General features: G+C 31.0%; 1 protein-coding gene across 1 annotated transcript in view; it reads left to right on the top strand.

Moving 5' to 3' along the window:
• Positions 1 to 4,169: 4,169 nt before the first annotated feature.
• LOC145247374 (uncharacterized) overlaps positions 4,170 to 21,620 on the top strand; it is a 43,887-nt gene continuing 26,436 nt past the window's right edge. The window contains exon 1 of the mRNA XM_080109055.1: positions 4,170 to 4,428. Within this exon, the coding sequence (XP_079965181.1) occupies positions 4,261 to 4,428 (168 nt within the window). The 5' untranslated portion in view covers positions 4,170 to 4,260. The remainder of the gene's footprint in view (positions 4,429 to 21,620) is intronic.

Below are 21,620 nucleotides of genomic sequence, written 5' to 3' on the forward strand. Positions count from 1 at the left end.
TGTTCGTAGCAGATTATTGGAGGAAGGATTCGATTTGTTATTCCTGCAATTCTAACTGTTCTAAGAAAGAAGATAATATGAGGGAGGATGAAACTATTTCTTCTCCTTCCCAGCCTTTGAGAAGGTATTGAGATACCTATATGATCCTATTCGGGACACATTCAAACTTTCTCCCACTTTAATGGACCCTGAAGTCAATACCAAATGGGGGATTCTTTCGCAAGTATCAAGAGTATATGCTTCTCCCCATCACGATATAGGGGAAAATTATTGTCAGCTCGATCTGGAAAAGCAAGTTGTTGTGGGATGAGTGGATACCCAAAGAGCTCAATACACTGTGGCAAACCCATACCAAGGATCTAAATGACTTGGGGAAGTTTGAATTTCCCAGGCGTGTATTGTCAGAAAATCATTCAGTCGAATTTATATGTTTCTGTGACGCGTCGAAAAATGCATACGGATTCACCCTGTATGCGAAACAGGAAGTGAATTGTTCTCTGTTGTTCGTAAAGGCCAGAGTGGCCTCAATTAAAGGGAAGTCACTTCCCACTTTGGAACTATTGGCTATGTTTTTAGTTCTTAAGGTAGCCCTCAGGTTTTGGGTGCTCTGGGGCCCCTTAACATTGATAATTTTGTCCTGATGTCTGATTCCCAGGTTGCCCTCTCGTGGATCCTGAACAGTAAAGGATCCAAGAAAAATATATTCATTGAAAACAGGATAGCAGAGATCAAAAAATTTTCAGAAGATATTAATATTAAATTTGGCGTTCTCCCGAAATTAAAATATGTTTCTTCGTCGGAAAATCCAGCAGATCTTCTAATTAGAGGTATCAACACTTCTAAATTTTCCCAGTTATTCAATTTCTAGATGTATGGCCCAGAATGGCTCAATAGAGATGGCCAATCTCACTCTTACCTTGTCTAAACAAAACTAATAAAAAATTATATCATGTTTGTACTTTCAGGAGACACGTCCTTTTGAAAATACCTTCCCGTTGGATATTACAAGGTATTCCAGCTTATCTAAGGCAATCAGCATCTTAGAAAAAGTGTTGAAATTTTATGATTTGTTATGTCACCGTAGTGCTGACAATTTTAATAGGGCCAAATTATTGCTATTTGCCAAGATGCAAATGGAGGCCTTCTCACACGAAGTAGGTTACTTGAAACAATCTTCTGGTAAAGTGCCTCTTCCTTGATAAAGATGGGTTAATTAGAACCAGATGTAGGATACAGAATTTTGATATACTGCCCTTCGAGGTCAAGTTTCCTCTTTTGTTGGGGAAAAAAATCATTATTTAACAAAACTGGCATAATGATTACCTTTGGTCATTAAGAGAAGTTGATGCCAAAATTGGGAGTAATTGTGCCCTCAAGTTATCTGTTGAAGAGATGGTACTTATTAAGACTCGCAACAAAACCAGACAATTCTGGAATCTTGGTAAAATAATTAAATGTAATGATGATATTGCATCAACTGAGTTTATAGAAGAAGGAAGTCTCTTTTTCAGTCCAACCTGTTCAGTTCCTAATGATGGAACATCACTCATGGTGTGTTGCGATTCCTGTGAGAGTTGGTACCATTTCAGCTGCGTGGGAGTTAATCAGCAAGATACCTTGGGGGAGTGGCTTTGTTCCAATTGTAAGGATAAAGCTCAGGTCAGTCCATATAGTGAAAATTAGTTAATGTCTGGATGCATGAGAATTTTGAAATTTAAACTGAAACTGCCAACACACAGTAGCACACATATATTAATATTAAGAAATTTTAACTGAATTTGCAACAAACAACATATTAAAGTTAAGAAATTTAACTGAATTAAAACATATCGAAATTTATAAATTCGTCTGAGTTAAGACTTATGTTTATTGGATAAACTTGTTATTTGTCGTTTATCCGACCGTTTATAAATTAATTTGTATTGGGAAAAAGTAATGATTATCCATTACTTTTTTCTCTCCTCCTTGGCAATGTGTGAGAAATTCCATATACAGTAGCCATATTTCTTTTTGTTCAGACGCCCACGTGTTAGTGGGTGGCTGTCATTGGTTTAAATTTGAATGTGTCAGGTGATTCACTGGGCATGTTTTTTGTATCATGCTTTCTTTTTTCAGTCTACACAGAACTCGGCATTGGGATAGACTCAAACCCAGCAGCTCCCACTGGTGGGAGCTAAAACAATTCCTACATGTTTTAACACCAAACAGTTGGTGAACGAAGGACCACATCTCTACAAGCAGAGAAAACTCATCCTGCTGAATCTATCCAAATTAAGGAGTACATTCAAGAACTGTACTTCATGCCTATTTTCCAAATATTGGATCTTATCTCTATTCTTCTTGAGTCCTAAGTGAATCACATTATGCCTAATTATAGGCGCCAACATTCCCGCCGAGTTTACCATAAGGATTCATGGATCCTTCGGAAGAACAACGAACTAACATTCCGACAATAGGAATTCATACTAAAGGCTCCAGGCGTATGGAGGCAAATTGGGCCACCGTTTTGTAAAAGGACAATATCAGAACCAAATAAACTTTCATTGCTGTTACTTGTGAATAAATTTTGAGTTTGAAAAAAGTATGTTTTTTTTTATTTGTTGATTCTTTTGCTTCTGCCGGGAGGAAATTGGGATGTGAGAATTAATTTCTTACAATTTCTAAATATTAATTTTATCTAAAATAGGATGTTTTCGATTAGCACCGTCGAATCCAAAGATAAAAAAACTAAACAAATAAATAAAAAAAATAATATTTTAAAAGGGTGGTGGGTTAAGAGGCTAAAATCAAGTTCCATATTTCTTTGTTGACATTCTTCATCAGCTGATCTGATCTGATATTGTAAGAAATTTCTTTCCCACACACTCAATTTCCTCCCTACAGTAGCAAATGAATTCTACAAACAAAACCATACCTTTAAACTCCAAATTTATTCATAATGTAACAGCAATGAAAATTCTTTGGTTCTGGTAAATCCTTTTACAAAACAGTGGCCCGATTTGCTACCATACGCATGGAGCCTTTAGTTTGAATTCCTATTGTTGGAATGTTAGTTCGTTGTTCATTTGGAAGGATCCATGAAGATCATGGAGAACATGGCGGGAATGATGGCGCCTATAATCAGACATAATGTGAGCCCCTTGGGACTCTAGATGAAATGAAATAAGATCCAATATTTGGACAATAAACATGCCGAACAGTTTCTTGAATGTTATCCTTGATCTGAATAGATTCAGCAATATAAGTTGTCTCTGCTTGTAGAAAAGTGTCCTTCGTTCACTGACCGTTTGGTATCCATGAAGGAATTAGCTCCCTAGAGAGAGAACCGCTGGTTGAGTCTATCCCGTTCCGTGTTTTCCTTAGACTGAAAAATAAACGCATGCATGAATACAAAAAAGGCGTCAAGTTAAATCACCTGACACATTCAAATTTAAACCAATCACAGACCGGCTACTAGAGCTGTATGGCCTAAAGAAAAATGGCCGTTCCGTTGTATGTGGAATTTCTCACAATATATATGAATACCCGGGAAAAGTCACTTCTGATTAACGTTTATCATTTTAAAAAATATTCTGTTATTCTGAAAAAAAAAAAAAAGAAAAAGAAAACAGCTAAGTTTGTTTGCATATTTTAAAACTGGTAAACATTAATCAGAAGTGACTTTTCCAGGGCATTCATATATATCAGATCAGATCAGCTGATGAAGAATGTCAACAATGAAGTACGGAACTTGACGTTAACCGGATGATGAATAAGTCTTTAAGTAAAAACCAACTTTACTGATATCGCAAACTTAAAAAAAAAAAAAAGAAATGAATCGATAAATAAAAATCCTGCCAACTAATCGATAACAATCCCATTTTGTCTTTCTAAAATTCGAATCGATTAAAACATTATCGTTTTTAAATTGTCTTTTCGTCCCGTAAGTTATTTTTACCCGAAGTAATCGGGATAACTATAGAAATAAAGCTACTTACTGTGGCTAAAAATAAACGAAAGCTTGTTGCTTTGTAAAATGTTGTTTGGATTAAAATAAAATACTATTAATATCTGTTTCCATGTGGGATAATTCTTTTTATTAATATTTTATTTTTTAATTAAATGTTACAATTTTATAAAGTTATTTTTTTTTATCGAGTTGTTTTGATCACGTGACCTTCCCCCCCCCCCGACAATCACGTGACGAAATCGTCGTCGTCGCCATTTCTTCTGCCCTTTTTCATATCATACAACCACACCGCGAAGGAGAAGAAGGTTAAGATGTCTTCTGCTACGGCGTTGACATTAGATTTAAGCAGGAGAACTCGACCGACGGAAACTACAATCCAGAATCAGAACATTAATGATGATGACATATTTGATGAAGATGTATCGGACATGGACGTTGGTAAAAAGGAATGGTCGCATATGAACTGGAAGTTAACACAGGTGAGAAAATTTTTTACAAGTTTACAAAACAAACATGACAAGTTGTAAAAAACAAAAAAACTATGAAAATTAAATTTTAGCTTCAATTATTTGACCGATATAAAAACAAAAAACTTACTCTAATGAGTGTTTTTTTTTAAATTTTATTTTAATTTTTGTTAAGATTTCTGTAAACTTTACGAGCATGTTGTTTAAAAATGACTAAAAAATGAATCCATTTCAATGACGACGTTAAAATGAAAAGTGTTCCAAGCATTTAAAAATTACTACAAAAATTGGAATTCATGTCATTTATGCAGATTAGTCCCAGAGTTTTGTCTAAATGTTTTCAAGTAACATTTTTTTTTGTTTGTTAAACTATTTTGCAGTAATTGTTTATTCACTTCTGATAATCAAAATTTGTTCCTGATGACTTTTTAAATTTCAGTTTTAAGAAATTGGAAAGTTTGAAGCATGTAATATATAAACTGCAGAATGTTTATTTCGTCGAAAAACTTGTTAAATCCTATTAGTTTTGCCATTAATCCAATATGATCGCAGTCGGGAAATACCATTTTTCTTTGTTTTATGAACACAAATTGACAATAATACCTTATATATACCGATTTTAAGGTTTCCACATCACTTTCGAATATCTAGGTTACTATTTAAGAATGTGAAGAATTTGAAAGTGATTTTGGAGCCTAAACCGTCAATAAATTTTACCACAACTGAATGTTTGTTTTAATAAGATTTTCTCAGATAAAATAAATGTTCGTGAACATCTGAGTTCTTATTACTGTAGCTGCAAATTGGTTAAAAACAACAAACTCTGTTAGTAATAAAAAAAAAAAAAAAAATACAAATGGTGACTGAAAATGTTTAAAGTTAATATTTGTACGACCTTTTTATATTTAGGACATAAAAAAATTACTTGAATATACAAAAAAAAGAAAATAAATAAATAATTTAAAGGCTTTCCAAGTACCGATAAATAAATAAAAAATAAAAACAATTATCTAGAAAAGGATCCCTTTTTTCTTTATTTTATTTATGTAATCCAAAACAAGAGAATCACGCGAAACAATCATAATTAATATTTACCATTGTATGAAGAAAACACGAGTATTACCTTGTCATGCTTGTATGAACATTGATGTTTTTTTTTTCCAAATAAATGTGAAGTTTACTTATTAGATTTGTTTTTTTATTGTACTTTTACAGAATTTGAACTGAATTTTATTTTAGGTTTGGTTTAGCAAAAATTAGTTCGGTTCAAATTCTATAGAAACACAAAAATAAATGATCCTATTCTCAACAATTGTCCCTCCCCAAATCATTTTAGTAGATAATTCAATTTTTATATGCCATAAAAAAATCAAGCTTTAACATTTTTTGTTGCATTTGAAAAGCGGAAGTAATATGATTTAAAAGAAGATTTCAAACTTTTCAACATTAAAATAATCTCAATTAAAACTGTTTTTTCAAAAGCATGTTTAAATGTAACTTTTTAATAGAAAAATGTTTGAAATGAATGTTTCTTTTATTTTAAAAATAGTATTATTGAAAGTTAAAAAGCTGAAAACTTTTTGAGGGAAATTTTTCATTTTGTGAAACAAATCAACAAAGAAAAAATCACAAATTAAATAAAAAAAAAAAGTAACTCGTGCAATCATGCAGTTAAATTCAAGTTTTTAATTCTATTTGATTAGAATTGGTGTAACAACAACACGACTAAATGAAAGTCGACATTTTTCAGAAAAATTATCCGACCCCCCCCCGCCCCGTCACTAGGGTGAAGAGGGTAGGTTGGGTGTTCGAATGCCAAAGTTATGAATCTGAAATCATCATCTTGGAGTGGTCGTTTTAAGACGATCCTATTTTGGGATTGACTCTTCTTTCATCGCGAGAGGATGCTTTTATTTATTATTGGTTTTGATGGTTTTCTTATCAATAAATTTGTATGTTTGTCCGGCGTTACCCGGGTGGACAGTTCAGAGAAAATTAATTAAAAATATAGTCTTGTTTATAAGATAGGATTAAATCAGAAAAATTAATAAAAATGTTTTAATTTTCCCTGATTATATATTTTGAATCTAATATTCACGTAAGTGTGTGTGTGTGTGTGTGTGTGTGTGTTTATGAAAGTTATGTATATGCGAGAAAACACACACGAAATCATGTCTGATAGTTTCATCAACACAGATTTATGTACGATAAAAATGATCTGTTAACTATGTGTGTAGACCTTAAAATTTTTCTACCATATAAAATGGCTTATACTGAAAATAGATTTAAAAAGTGACTTAAATTGTAATTTAATGAATGTATTTAAATTTTAATGTCAAGTTCTAAGAAAATATATTTGCTTAGTTTGAACTTTCTTTTTAATTATCAATCTCATTTGTTTATCTCGTTGAGTCCATTTTGTTTCCCCCTTCTCTGCTTCCCCTGGAAAGACATTCCATTCGTCATTCCTTCTCCACGTGAATATTCATTATTGGATCGTAAAAGTTTGTAACTTTGAGTAGAGTTTATATTGATTAAAAAAAGAACCCAATCTGCTTGTGTGGTTGGAAGTGAGAGTTGCGACCATTTGTGTCTGTGTGCGCGCATGCGCGCAGCGATTGTCTTTTAGGAGGGGGGGGGCACGAAAGATTCTTGGAATTAGTGAAGGGTGTGTGTGTGTGTGTGTGTGTTGTTGTTTTTCTTCTTCTTTTGTTAACCAAAAGAAACATGCCATTGTGGTGAGAATAAAAAATTCCGTAATTTTCTGTTTTTCCTTCTCGTAATTGTCCAAGCAGACATCTGGAATCGGACGTCATTTGAAAATGTAAATTCTTGTAGTGTTTAACTATTTTTAAACAGTTGAAAATCGATTGTAAAATTCTGCCATCACAACAGTTTATACAGTTGAATAGAAAAAGAAAATTGAACACAAATTATAAAGAAAAAAAGAAAAGATTGTATCTATGAAAAGTCCTGAAATATTTCAACAGTCAAACAATAGCACAGAAAATAGTTGTGGTTTGATCAATAGATTATGAATCTTTTTTCTAACTTTTGACCAGTGGCCACATATTAACGTGTTTTTAATCCTCACTTTAACTTCATGAAAGTTTGATATTTTAGAAATTATTTTCGGGTTTCATTTCGACGTTTATGAAACTATTTTAAAGTTGACATAAAAAAAACAATTCCCAAAACATTCATTGTTGTTAAAATAATAGTTGCTACTTAAAATACTTTTTAGTAAATAAGATATTTAGAAAGTTCGTTTTAGTATTATTATTGCATTTTTGATTTCAATAAATAATCGATTAATAGAAACAAAAATATTTGAAGTAAACGAGAAGTCACACATTGTTAAATTAATAATTATATAATTATTACAATTTTGATATTAATTATAATAAAATTAATAATTATATAATTATTACAATTTTGATATTAATTATAATAAAATTAATAATTATATAATTATTACAATTTTGATATTATAATAATAAAATAAAATTAAGAACTATATAATTATTACAATTTTGATATTATAATAATAAAATTAATAATTATATAATTATTACAATTTTAATATTAATTATAATAAAATTAAATTAATAATTAATACTTTTGTTACTTAATAAACTTCTACAACTTTGCAATGAATTTCCATTTATTTTATTTATTTTACGTGAAACGGTGCGATTAAATTGAACTGGAAAGATTTTACTATTTGAATATTTTAATTCCCTTTCCCCTCCCCATGATTAACAAAACTATCCTTTTGTTTTCTGGCATCCTTTAGGGGTGAGATAGTGGATGATACCCCCTCCCTCCTTTCTTCTACATCGACCTTCTTTGCATCTCTCCTTTTTCATCATATTTAATACAGACCCCATTGAAACAGTTGACTCATCATTCCGCACCCCTATCCCCATCGATACAAGAGACAATTGTCCTACATTTCTGACTATTATTATCAGCCGACGGGATCAATTTTGATATCCGCCTTTTCTCCTTTTATTCTTCTCCTACTCTTAGATTACTTTTGATTTCAAACCATCACCCATCATATTTTAATGGAAAACAAACTTGTTTTGCTATGATGGACGAGTTGTGCATATCTAATGATACCACGATTTTTTTTCTTTACTCTGCAGTTTTATATTTTATCTAATTATATTTTAAATGTGATTTTAACAGTTAAATTTATTATCGTTTGGTTATTAAATTCATTGAATCAAATTGTTACAATTAATTTTGTGTTGATTGTTTTCATTTCTGATAGATTGGTTTTCTATCGATAAGTTAAATTCGCAATTTCCATTTGCCTTTTAGCACAATTAAATTGAACTTTTTTTTTTTTTTTACTATTTGAATATTGAACCTGAACCAAATTGTTACAACTGTAAGTTTAAGATAATGTTGTCTAGGATGTGAAAAGTTTTCAAACCTTTGAATTTAAGATTTTTAAAACCAGCTTTTCTATTTGATGGTTTAAATGCTTACAAATTCGGTACTTATACAGTTTAATCAAGACATTAAAAAATGAAAATATCGAAAAAAAAAAAAAAAAGGGGGGTATATTGTATGTTGTAAGTAATTCTGCAGAAATAAGCAAGCTTTTTATTGGAGGTTTCTCCGTCCACGGATTTGTTTTAACCAATCAAATTGCATGTTATAACTAACTGCCGAGAATGTTCTCGGCACCAAATTCCCTTTTCAAATCAGAATCTGGAAAGACGTAGAGTTGGACACGAGTGGATTTCTCACTTGAATCGAGGCAGCAAAAATACTTTGCTGCTTCGAGATGTTTTAATGCCCAAATGTGGAGCGGAAAATTATCATTGCAATTACCAATGCCCTTAAGTAGGGCGAATTATATTTGCATGCATGTGCTGCAATTTGATGTTTGTCAAGACGAAATTAAAGTCTACTGTTTGACCTGTCATTTGTCTGCCATTGGACAGATTCTACAAGGACTCCTCGTGTATGCCCAGCTAGCAGTATCCATCGTGGAAGACACCTCTACATCTCCAACCTGCGTATTTCTTCGTCAGCGGGAATTCTACCCAGCCTTTATGGAAGGCAAACTATTATTCCCTTCGGGGTCGTTACCAGCCCATAGTGGCAGATAGCTGAAGATGACGCATCTTTTGCAACATGGCCCTTTTTTACTTTAATAAATAAAATTTACGTTGAAATTTTAAGGTGGGCTTGTAATTTCTCTTTGGTTTTCTTCCATTCTGCCAGATTTTGAGAGAAATCTCACAACGTATCCGTTATGGAACAAAGTTCTCCGAAAAAAAAATTTCAGTTAATTTCATCGAGTAGGTTTTTTGTTTTTTATACAGCGAAAAAAGATTTCTTATTATGATACAGAGCAAAAGGTTTGAAGTTTAAGAAGAAAAGCTAGTATTAAAGATGGTTAGGGAGTGTCTATACTTTAACTGAAGTTATCTCCCCATGGCGTGTTCAAAACATTCCATAATGTCTGACTTCAACGCGCTCTCATAAAAATGTGTTTTTTTTCGCTGTAAAAAAAAACTACTCTATCAAATTAAGTGAAATTTTTTTTTTGGATACGTACAATATAACCTTTTTTCGATATCATTTTTTTAATGTCTTGATTAAACTGTACAAGTACCCCAAATTCCTTTCAATTCCGAAAGGTCACGAAGTACTTCATTTTTTAAAACAAAAGATTACAATGGCCGACTTGTTTACAGCGTCAATAAGAAAAACAAACAAAAAACTCGCTTATACAATTTCTGTATTTGATGGCCATTACAAATTCCTTTTTGCATTTTTGCATTCTGAAAATTAATTTTTCAACCTTTTGAATTCTGTTGGTTTATCTTAGATTCTTTAAATGAACATTCAAGTGGATATTTTCCGTTCAATTCCAATATTATTTCACATTAAATGAACATTCAAGTGGATATTTTCCGTTCAATTCCAATATTATTTCACTTTAAATGAACATTCAAGTGGATATTTTTCGTTCAATTCCAATATTATTTCACTTTAAATGAACATTCAAGTGGATATTTTTCGTTCAATTCCAATATTATTTCACTTTAAATGAACATTCAAGTGGATATTTTCGTTCAATTCCAATATTATTTCACATTAAATGAACATTCAAGTGGATATTTTTCGTTCAATTCCAATATTATTTCACTTTAAATGAACATTCAAGTGGATATTTTCCGTTCAATTCCAATATTATTTCACATTAAATGAACATTCAAGTGGATATTTTTCGTTCAATTCCAATATTATTTCACTTTAAATGAACATTCAAGTGGATATTTTCGTTCAATTCCAATATTATTTCACTTTAAATGAACATTCAAGTGGATATTTTCGTTCAATTCCAATATTATTTCACTTTAAATGAACATTCAAGTGGATATTTTCCGTTCAATTCCAATATTATTTCACATTAAATGAACATTCAAGTGGATATTTTTCGTTCAATTCCAATATTATTTCACTTTAAATGAACATTCAAGTGGATATTTTCCATTCAATTCCAATATTATTTCACATTAAATGAACATTCAAGTGGATATTTTCCATTCAATTCCAATATTATTTCACTTTAAATGAACATTCAAGTGGATATTTTCGTTCAATTCCAATATTATTTCACTTTAAATGAACATTCAAGTGGATATTTTTCGTTCAATTCCAATATTATTTAACATTAAATGAACATTCAAGTGGATATTTTCCGTTCAATTCCAATATTATTTCACTTTAAATGAACATTCAAGTGGATATTTTCCGTTCAATTCCAATATTATTTCACTTTAAATGAACATTCAAGTGGATATTTTTCGTTCAATTCCAATATTATTTCACTTTAAATGAACATTCAAGTGGATATTTTTCGTTCAATTCCAATATTATTTCACTTTAAATGAACATTCAAGTGGATATTTTTCGTTCAATTCCAATATTATTTCACTTTAAATGAACATTCAAGTGGATATTTTCCGTTCAATTCCAATATTATTTCACATTAAATGAACATTCAAGTGGATATTTTCCATTCAATTCCAATATTATTTCACTTTAAATGAACATTCAAGTGGATATTTTTTGTTCAATTCCAATATTATTGCACTTTAAATGAACATTCAAGTGGATATTTTCCGTTCAATTCCAATATTATTTCACATTAAATGAACATTCAAGTGGATATTTTCCGTTCAATTCCAATATTATTTCACTTTAAATGAACATTCAAGTGGATATTTTTCGTTCAATTCCAATATTATTTCACATTAAATGAACATTCAAGTGGATATTTTTCGTTCAATTCCAATATTATTTCACTTTAAATGAACATTCAAGTGGATATTTTTCATTCAATTCCAATATTATTTCACATTAAATGAACATTCAAGTGGATATTTTCCGTTCAATTCCAATATTATTTCACTTTAAATGAACATTCAAGTGGATATTTTTCGTTCAATTCCAATATTATTTCACATTAAATGAACATTCAAGTGGATATTTTTCGTTCAATTCCAATATTATTTCACATTAAATGAACATTCAAGTGGATATTTTTCATTCAATTCCAATATTATTTCACTTTAAATGAACATTCAAGTGGATATTTTTCATTCAATTCCAATATTATTTCACATTAAATGAACATTCAAGTGGATATTTTCCGTTCAATTCCAATATTATTTCACTTTAAATGAACATTCAAGTGGATATTTTTCGTTCAATTCCAATATTATTTCACATTAAATGAACATTCAAGTGGATATTTTTCGTTCAATTCCAATATTATTTCACTTTAAATGAACATTCAAGTGGATATTTTCGTTCAATTCCAATATTATTTCACATAAAATGAACATTCAAGTGGATATTTTCGTTCAATTCCAATATTATTTCACATTAAATGAACATTCAAGTGGATATTTTTCATTCAATTCCAATATTATTTCACATTAAATGAACATTCAAGTGGATATTTTCGTTCAATTCCAATATTATTTCACTTTAAATGAACATTCAAGTGGATATTTTCATTCAATTCCAATATTATTTCACATTAAATGAACATTCAAGTGGATATTTTTCATTCAATTCCAATATTATTTCACATTAAATGAACATTCAAGTGGATATTTTTCGTTCAATTCCAATATTATTTCACTTTAAATGAACATTCAAGTGGATATTTTTCGTTCAATTCCAATATTATTTCACTTTAAATGAACATTCAAGTGGATATTTTCCGTTCAATTCCAATATTATTTCACATTAAATGAACATTCAAGTGGATATTTTCCATTCAATTCCAATATTATTTCACTTTAAATGAACATTCAAGTGGATATTTTTTGTTCAATTCCAATATTATTGCACTTTAAATGAACATTCAAGTGGATATTTTCCGTTCAATTCCAATATTATTTCACATTAAATGAACATTCAAGTGGATATTTTCCGTTCAATTCCAATATTATTTCACTTTAAATGAACATTCAAGTGGATATTTTTCGTTCAATTCCAATATTATTTCACATTAAATGAACATTCAAGTGGATATTTTTCGTTCAATTCCAATATTATTTCACTTTAAATGAACATTCAAGTGGATATTTTTCATTCAATTCCAATATTATTTCACATTAAATGAACATTCAAGTGGATATTTTCCGTTCAATTCCAATATTATTTCACTTTAAATGAACATTCAAGTGGATATTTTTCGTTCAATTCCAATATTATTTCACATTAAATGAACATTCAAGTGGATATTTTTCGTTCAATTCCAATATTATTTCACATTAAATGAACATTCAAGTGGATATTTTTCATTCAATTCCAATATTATTTCACTTTAAATGAACATTCAAGTGGATATTTTTCATTCAATTCCAATATTATTTCACATTAAATGAACATTCAAGTGGATATTTTCCGTTCAATTCCAATATTATTTCACTTTAAATGAACATTCAAGTGGATATTTTTCGTTCAATTCCAATATTATTTCACATTAAATGAACATTCAAGTGGATATTTTTCGTTCAATTCCAATATTATTTCACTTTAAATGAACATTCAAGTGGATATTTTCGTTCAATTCCAATATTATTTCACATAAAATGAACATTCAAGTGGATATTTTCGTTCAATTCCAATATTATTTCACATTAAATGAACATTCAAGTGGATATTTTTCATTCAATTCCAATATTATTTCACATTAAATGAACATTCAAGTGGATATTTTCGTTCAATTCCAATATTATTTCACTTTAAATGAACATTCAAGTGGATATTTTCATTCAATTCCAATATTATTTCACATTAAATGAACATTCAAGTGGATATTTTTCATTCAATTCCAATATTATTTCACATTAAATGAACATTCAAGTGGATATTTTTCGTTCAATTCCAATATTATTTCACATTAAATGAACATTCAAGTGGATATTTTCCGTTCAATTCCAATATTATTTCACTTTAAATGAACATTCAAGTGGATATTTTCCGTTCAATTCCAATATTATTTCACATTAAATGAACATTCAAGTGGATATTTTTCGTTCAATTCCAATATTATTTCACTTTAAATGAACATTCAAGTGGATATTTTCCGTTCAATTCCAATATTATTTCACATTAAATGAACATTCAAGTGGATATTTTCCGTTCAATTCCAATATTATTTCACATTAAATGAACATTCAAGTGGATATTTTCCGTTCAATTCCAATATTATTTCACATGCTAAACTATTTTTCTCCACTTAAACGTTTTTGTTTTTTTTTCTTGTCCAATGAATGTAATTATTTTTGTCGTCCGAAACAACATTGACGCTTTCAAAATAACTTTCTAGTTAAGATAATTGTTGTGTATTGTTGGAAGTCCCTGTCTATTAAGTTCACACATCTTGTAAAAAGCGTTTTTGATTGAACCTCGCTCTCCCTGGTAGTTGATCAGTTGAATTAGTCATAAATTGTTAATAAACAAAAAGTGTTATTTACGACTCTTCAGAATTTTCTTCATATTGTAATAAATAAAATCTTAAGATCATTAAAGTCATTCCTTATTTCTGGCTAATAAACATATCATCATGGTTGAATGCTGAAATCAGCAGATAAGAAACTTGTGAAGGAAATTTAGTTTGCAGACATGGATATGATAGTTTTTTTAGCTCAGTTTTTGTTAACTGTTAAGACATGAATTGTTAGGTTAATAAAACCACCAAAACTTTTAGAACAATGACAACTGAATGCTGCTTGTCTTCCTTTTCGACTGTGACATTTAAAAAATATTTCTTTGAATTTGAACTTGTACCTGAGAGGCATTTTACTTTCATTTTTATTTTGCTATTTTTAAATATGATTTTGAAAGTTAGATTTAATTATTACAGTGTCGTTTGGTCATTAAATTATATATTGAACCATTATTTTGTTAAGGTAATGTTTTAATCTCTATTGTGAGAAATTTTTCTCACCCGATTTACCCTCCAAGGCAAAATAAGACAAAATACAAGAAAGGCCTACCTTCAAATTTCAATGCAAAATTTTATTAGACCCTCGTTGCAAAAATGGAGTCTCTGTTTTGCCTACGAAATGGAGCTGATATCCACCTTGAAAGGTAATAGTCTTTGTCTTCAACAGGAACTGGATGCAGGTTAATCTGCCTTCAAAGATTTGTGACTACAGCCGTTAGAAGGGGATTGGTATGATTCCTCCTGATGAAAGGATTCAATTCTCGTCTCGAGTCAACGTCAGCTGACTGCTGCGAGCATCGTCAAGGCTCAGTGAGCTGGGGCTAGACGAGTTGCTGGCCAGAACTCGGAATATTCTAAAAGACAATACGGAGCTGGTTTCAGCAGCCGCGGAAGCACCAGCATCTGCCGAAACGGTGTGAAGGACATGCCTGACTGAGGGATACGAAGACACATACATTGCTACCAGTGCAATAAGTTGAGCCACATAGTGGGCAAGGGGGGTAAGCTATAGCGCCAGTCTTCTCCCCAGATCGCTGCTAAACAAGGTGCTACCGACAATGAGCATTATCTTAATTTTTACTAGTTTATACCGGCACCTTAGCAGTGTTGATATAGTACTTAGGTTTGTCGATTTTCATTTTTACCTAGTTTCTACTATTTCTAATATGGAGAAAAACATTTCTGAAATTTTGTGAAAAAATTTTTTATTTGCATGAGAGAGTAAGTAACTATAATCATTATATTGTTTTTATTAGCAAAAAAACATAGAAATTATTTAATAAAAATAATTTGCTTCAAACTAATGCTGAATACTCTTTATGCCTACTTTTTGTGGATTATCAAAAAAAAGTCACTTAGTTTGAAAATGTATTTATGTAATATTTATGTTAATTTCTTTAAATTTATAAAATATGCATCCAGTTCAACAAACATCCTTTAGACTTATATGAAAGTTGAACTCTATTGAGGTCATAAAAACTACTGCCTTAGTATTGCAAAGTACACATTAGTGTACTTTACCTACTGTATGCATAGGGTGAAATGATAAATTTGTCACAATACAACTTTATTTTAAAACTTTTATTGAAAAATCAATTAAGGTAACTTGATTATGTAGTAGAACTGGCATCTATTCAATGTAGCTGCTTTCAGCTTCAATCACCGCCTTGATATGGGTCCAGAAACTTTATTGAGCTATGCCCTCAAGCGTTGAACCATCCAGATTTGCATTTTGAGTGTGCTGGCGATGGTCCTGTTATAACTTAGATTGGTAGAGAGCATGAGTTGTATAGTGGCGCATCTCCGATCTCACTTGTTAAACATTGTGTCACTTTCAGGCATGATTGAAGGCTCCTATCGCTCTTGAAATTTGTACACAACTGGCCAACTAGTAGATGGTCTGCAACAAAAAAAAAAAAGAAAGTCTGTTTTCATCAAACGGAAATGGAATCATGTCATCTTTTCTAGGGCTACGATTTTATCATTCCATTCTGTATGTATTAAAAAGTTATGGGATTTTTTAAGTTTGTCATTTCATATGAAAATAGGCAATTAGTTGACAAAAGAGGTTATCAACTAATTGTGTTTGTATTTGTGTATGAACCAAGAAACTTAAAAAATCATAACTTTTTAAGTTTGTCATTTCATATGAAAATAGGCAATTATTTGACAAAAGAGATTATCAACTAATTGTGTTTGTATTTGTGTATGAACCAAGAAACTTAAAAAATCATAACTTTTTAAGTTTGTCATTTCATATGAAAATAGGCAATTAGTTGACAAAAGAGGTTATCAACTAATTGTGTTTGTATTTGTGTATGAACCAAGAAACTTAAAAAATCATAACTTTTTAAGTTTGTCATTTCATATGAAAATAGGCAATTAGTTGACAAAAGAGATTATCAACTAATTGTGTTTGTATTTGTGTATGAACCAAGAAACTTAAAAAATCATAACTTTTTAAGTTTTTCTTTTTCATTTCAAGAAATTCGATTTTATGGTGGTGGGATTACTCAGCCAAAAAAGTAAAATAACATTAATTGAAATTTCTGTCAAATTATAGTTATCTTCATTCTTCCATTGAAGCACACCAAGTATTTTCCAGTTCATGAACCACGTTCTAGCATTTTTTTTTTAAAATTATTTTTGAAATTAGTAAGTAAAATGATATATTTTTTCATACATCAACTGCAAACTTGTATCTCTACAAAAATATGCTTCCATAAAATATATTTATTAAAGGACTAGTTTCAGAATTTATATGGTTATGCGGATCTATCGTCATTTTCAAGTTTTAAATGCAATAAAATAAAGTTGTTGAGCACAAATGAAGACCTCGCAATACTTGTTCATCTTTGATCAAAACTATATATACTTATCAAAGTACACTGGATAATGAAGATTAAAAATATATATGATTAGAGGACGGTGAGGTCTATCTCCCAAATGCTAGAAGTTTGCTAACAAACAGAAACTTTCATCTCTGCATATTTAATCCTAGGTGAAAAAAGGTAAACAAATTTGCTGAGCATTGATTCTTATCAAACATATAATATTCAAGCAGCAGCAGATGGTAGACAACATCTGATTGTCAAGTGACATCTTCACTTACTATTTGTGAATAATTTACACCCTAACAGTAAGCAACAAAAATTTTTTTCATTCACAGGTGCTAAGTCACTCATTTAGAACGTCAACTGCATCAACTACTTATGACAATCATGTCAGTCATTTTTTTTCTCCTTTCGCCATGTAACATGCTTTGAAAATAGAAAAGGATCAACTACTTGGCATATCACCCTCCCCTTTCCTCTTCCCTATCTCCCTCATTCATTAAAATGTCTTATAGCACCCATAATAACAAGGTTGATTTTGATAACAATTATACAAAAGGAACATAAGTTTTTTTGCTAGTATATAATCTTTTTTCTAAAAATTAAATCACAAATAGCCCCCTCCTCCTCCATTAAGTCAGAAATTTTAAATATGGTTGATAGTTGTACAGTCTGGAACTTTTTAATTAATCTATTTCTTTTTAATTACTATTTAGTCAATGTTGTGATTTTGATATTAGCATTTAAGGAATTTAATGAAATCAAACTTCTTTGATTCATTTATTTCATTTTAACCTCAAACTTAAAATAGTGATGAAGACATCAGGTACTGCACTTTGCTCCCAGTCCGAAGATTTCAAAATCCCTATTTACTGCCTCCCTATGAGGGCTATTTAAAGTGAGGAATATCTAGCTCTGCAAAATGGAATCATTTCTCTCTGATGGGCTCATAAGAGTAGTGGTTGATGGGCAGAAATCAGAGGCCCACAGTATTAATGCTGGAGTCCTTCAGAGGTCCATCCTGGGCCCAACTCTCTTCCTGATCTACATCAATGATTTTCCAAAACACATACCACATACTTAAATCATTCATTGACATCTATGCTGATCACACAACCATCTATGGCAACACATCAAAGGCCATAAATGACAAATTTCTCTCTGACTCTCTCTTCTCTGACCTTGAGCGCATGGTACAGTGGAGCAAGAGGTGGCTGGTTACTTTTAATGCATCTAAAACCAAGCTCCTATCTTTACATTATCAGCGTTCTGATCCCCATCTGGCATCAATTGAAATGGATGGCTCTCGTCTAGGGGAAGCTTCATGTTTTGATAAGCTTCTGGGTTTGACCTTTACTCCTGACCTTATATAGAACATGTACATCAAGTCTGTTGCCAAGGTCGCTGGAAAAATGGTAGGATCCTTCTACAGCTCCAGAAGATATATCACTGCTGATGCAATTCTCTATCTATATAAAAGCCAAGTACGTCCAAGGATGGAGTACTGCTGCACATCTGGGCAGGAGCTGCTAAAAACAGCCTATCCTGCCTTGACAGAGTACAAAATAGGCTTAGTGGGGGATGCCCTTTTCTCTTCCCTGCAACCTCTCTCTCACAGGAGAGACGTTATGAGCCTGTCTTTGTTTTATCGTTACTTCCATGGCAAGTGCTCGTCTAAGCTCCAATCTCTGCTACCCCCTCGCCAATCTTTCACAATAAACACCCACCTAGCTGAAACCACTGTCAAAAATTTTCCCCACTATTTATCTGTGCCAAAACCAAAACATAGATTCCATGAACAAAGCTTCTTTCTTAGAAGTGCACGCCTGTGGAACTCTGTTCCGTTTGCCTGTTTTCCACCTGACTACAACCTGAATGTCTTCAAGTCCAACATAAACAAATTCCTAATGAACCGCCCCCTTAAGTAAGACACTTTATCAAATCTCCATTACTAAGGATTACTATGATACTATCCCATTGATTACTGTGCATGCAATAACCCTTATCCCCGAGTGGCTTCCGGGCCTTGATAAGTGGTGAGTACCTTGAAAAAAAAAAAAAAAAAAAAAAGGAACAATCTGGCTGTGACAAATTAAAAATTGCTGCAGTCAAGGATGATTTCTTCTCTGAACAAAACAAATCCTGCATTGTGATCTCAGCACGAAATAAACTGTTTGTTGAATAAAACATCCGTAAAAAAAATCACGGCTAATTTCAGAGTTTACAAACAAAAGAAAATTATACTTTTACTAAAATCACAAGTTTTCTATTTATTATATATTTATTTTACTTTAAAAACTTGGATGCTTAACTTAAAACTTAATTGATACATATTTTCAATTGTTGGGAGGGGAGAGGTATCCTTTTTTTTTAATTAAAAAGACAAAAAAATTAAACACAAAACATAACATAATATGAATCATGATTTTATTTACAAAAAATAATTTATTATCCTGAAAACTCTTTATATCCAAAACCTGAAACCTCTTTGGATCTGAAACCTGAAACCTCTTTGGATCCAAAATCTGAAACGTCTTTGGATTCAAAATCTGAAATCTCTTTGTATCCAAAACCTAAAACGTCTTTGGATTCAAAATGCCCAGGTATAAAGAGCATATATAACCCCTCTTCCCATTGATGTTTTCCCCTTGTTGAATTAACCAATACGTTTATACATACATATATTTATTTTATTCTGTGAATAATTTCTCTCTCATATATAAAATGCTCTTACATGTGTAAAATGATTACTCTAGTCAATTCTCCTGTATAAAAATACAGAATTAAATATAATACTAGCAGAATCCATGTTCTGGTGTTGTTTGTGGAAAAAAGAAAATACTGATTTAATTTTAAAAATAAACTAGTTGGACACCCAACATTGCCTGGTCTTACAATATGTTTAAACATATTTTAATTCATGCAGATTGTGTATGTATTATTATAGACTCAATCCTCTATTGAATATTATCTTAGGAATAATTTGGCCAGTGGACTAATTCCAAAAAATATAAAATAATATCTTTTATTAAATTCCATCTGTGTTTGTTTCCAAGATCACCTCAGATCATATTTGGGCTTGACGATAAATTCTCTGGAAAAGTTACATTTGAATAATGCTTAGTTTTAAAATGTGAAAATGAAGAAATGATTTGTGGCGATTTTAAATTGTACCTCTTTTTTATCGTAAATTGAACTCATTAGTAAGAAAACAATTTAAATAAAATGGTGACATACACCCGGACTTGAACAGGGATCATTTAATCTGTAGTCGACCACTCAGCTCCAGATGTCAATAATTCAGTTGTTTTTAGAAGAAATCATTTTCTAAGATTTTATTATCTTCTTTGTTGGTCTAACATAAAATATTTCCCTGTAAAAATTCTTGGCTTTTAAGACAAAAAACTTTAGGATCGGATTTTTCAGTTTTCAATACTTATCAGATCAATTTCTGTACAAAACATATCTAAGAATACTGCCAGACATGTAAATTAGGTTTGTATGAAATTTCCAAATTTCAGCCATTTCAGGACCTATAAGGAACTCTCTCTCTCACACACACAAAGCGACTTTTCTATAATAGTAGAGACAAATATATAATAGTATTCATTCTGAAAAAGTCATAAAAGAACTTGTTTCAGGTGATTAAAATAGGATTTAACAATGTTTTTTAGATTAAGATTAAAAAAAAATTATAAAAATATATTTGTAAATAAAAGTGATTTAACTAAGTTTGCAGCTAGGGACTAGGCTCCTTACTCTATAGTTGTAAATAGTAACTGCTCCCTCCTCCCCACCAGTATTTTAAAATGGATATTTTTGAACAAGTATTTGTTTTCAAGCAAATAAAAAAGTACTGGGAGAAGAAAACTGAAAAAGTTTTAGCGTAACAAACTACTAAAGTCTTAGTGGACACTTTTGTAAGAAAAGCTAATATAAAGCATTCGAAAATAGAATCTAAAGTGTGATCTATTTTCAATTAAAATCTCGACACTAACAAAAATAATCTGAATTAGCTTAATTTCTTGGAAATATTATTTTATTGCAATATAAATTGTATGATGTAAAAAAAAAAGTAATGAACGTAAAAAGAAAGAAATCAATATGTATAAGTTTTAATCCTTAGTGTCCTGTACAAACTTTGCATCTACGGTGGCCGAACCCCAGCGTCGCGCAAGGGTCTTTCGTTCATGGTGGCCGAACCCCAGCGTCGCGCAAGGGTCTTTTGTCCACGGTGGCCGAACCCCAGCGTCGCGTACAGGGTTTTGCATTTGCAGACTTTGCTTTCTATTGTTCTCTTTTTCACCTGAGTCTGTCAAATATGCTGACTGCACCTGAAGCAAAACTTTAAGAACAAACAAAAAACTTTG

Source organism: Euprymna scolopes, chromosome 25 (genome assembly GCF_053919585.1).
Source record: "Euprymna scolopes isolate OS-2025 chromosome 25, ASM5391958v1, whole genome shotgun sequence".
Lineage (NCBI taxonomy): Eukaryota > Metazoa > Mollusca > Cephalopoda > Sepiida > Sepiolidae > Euprymna > Euprymna scolopes.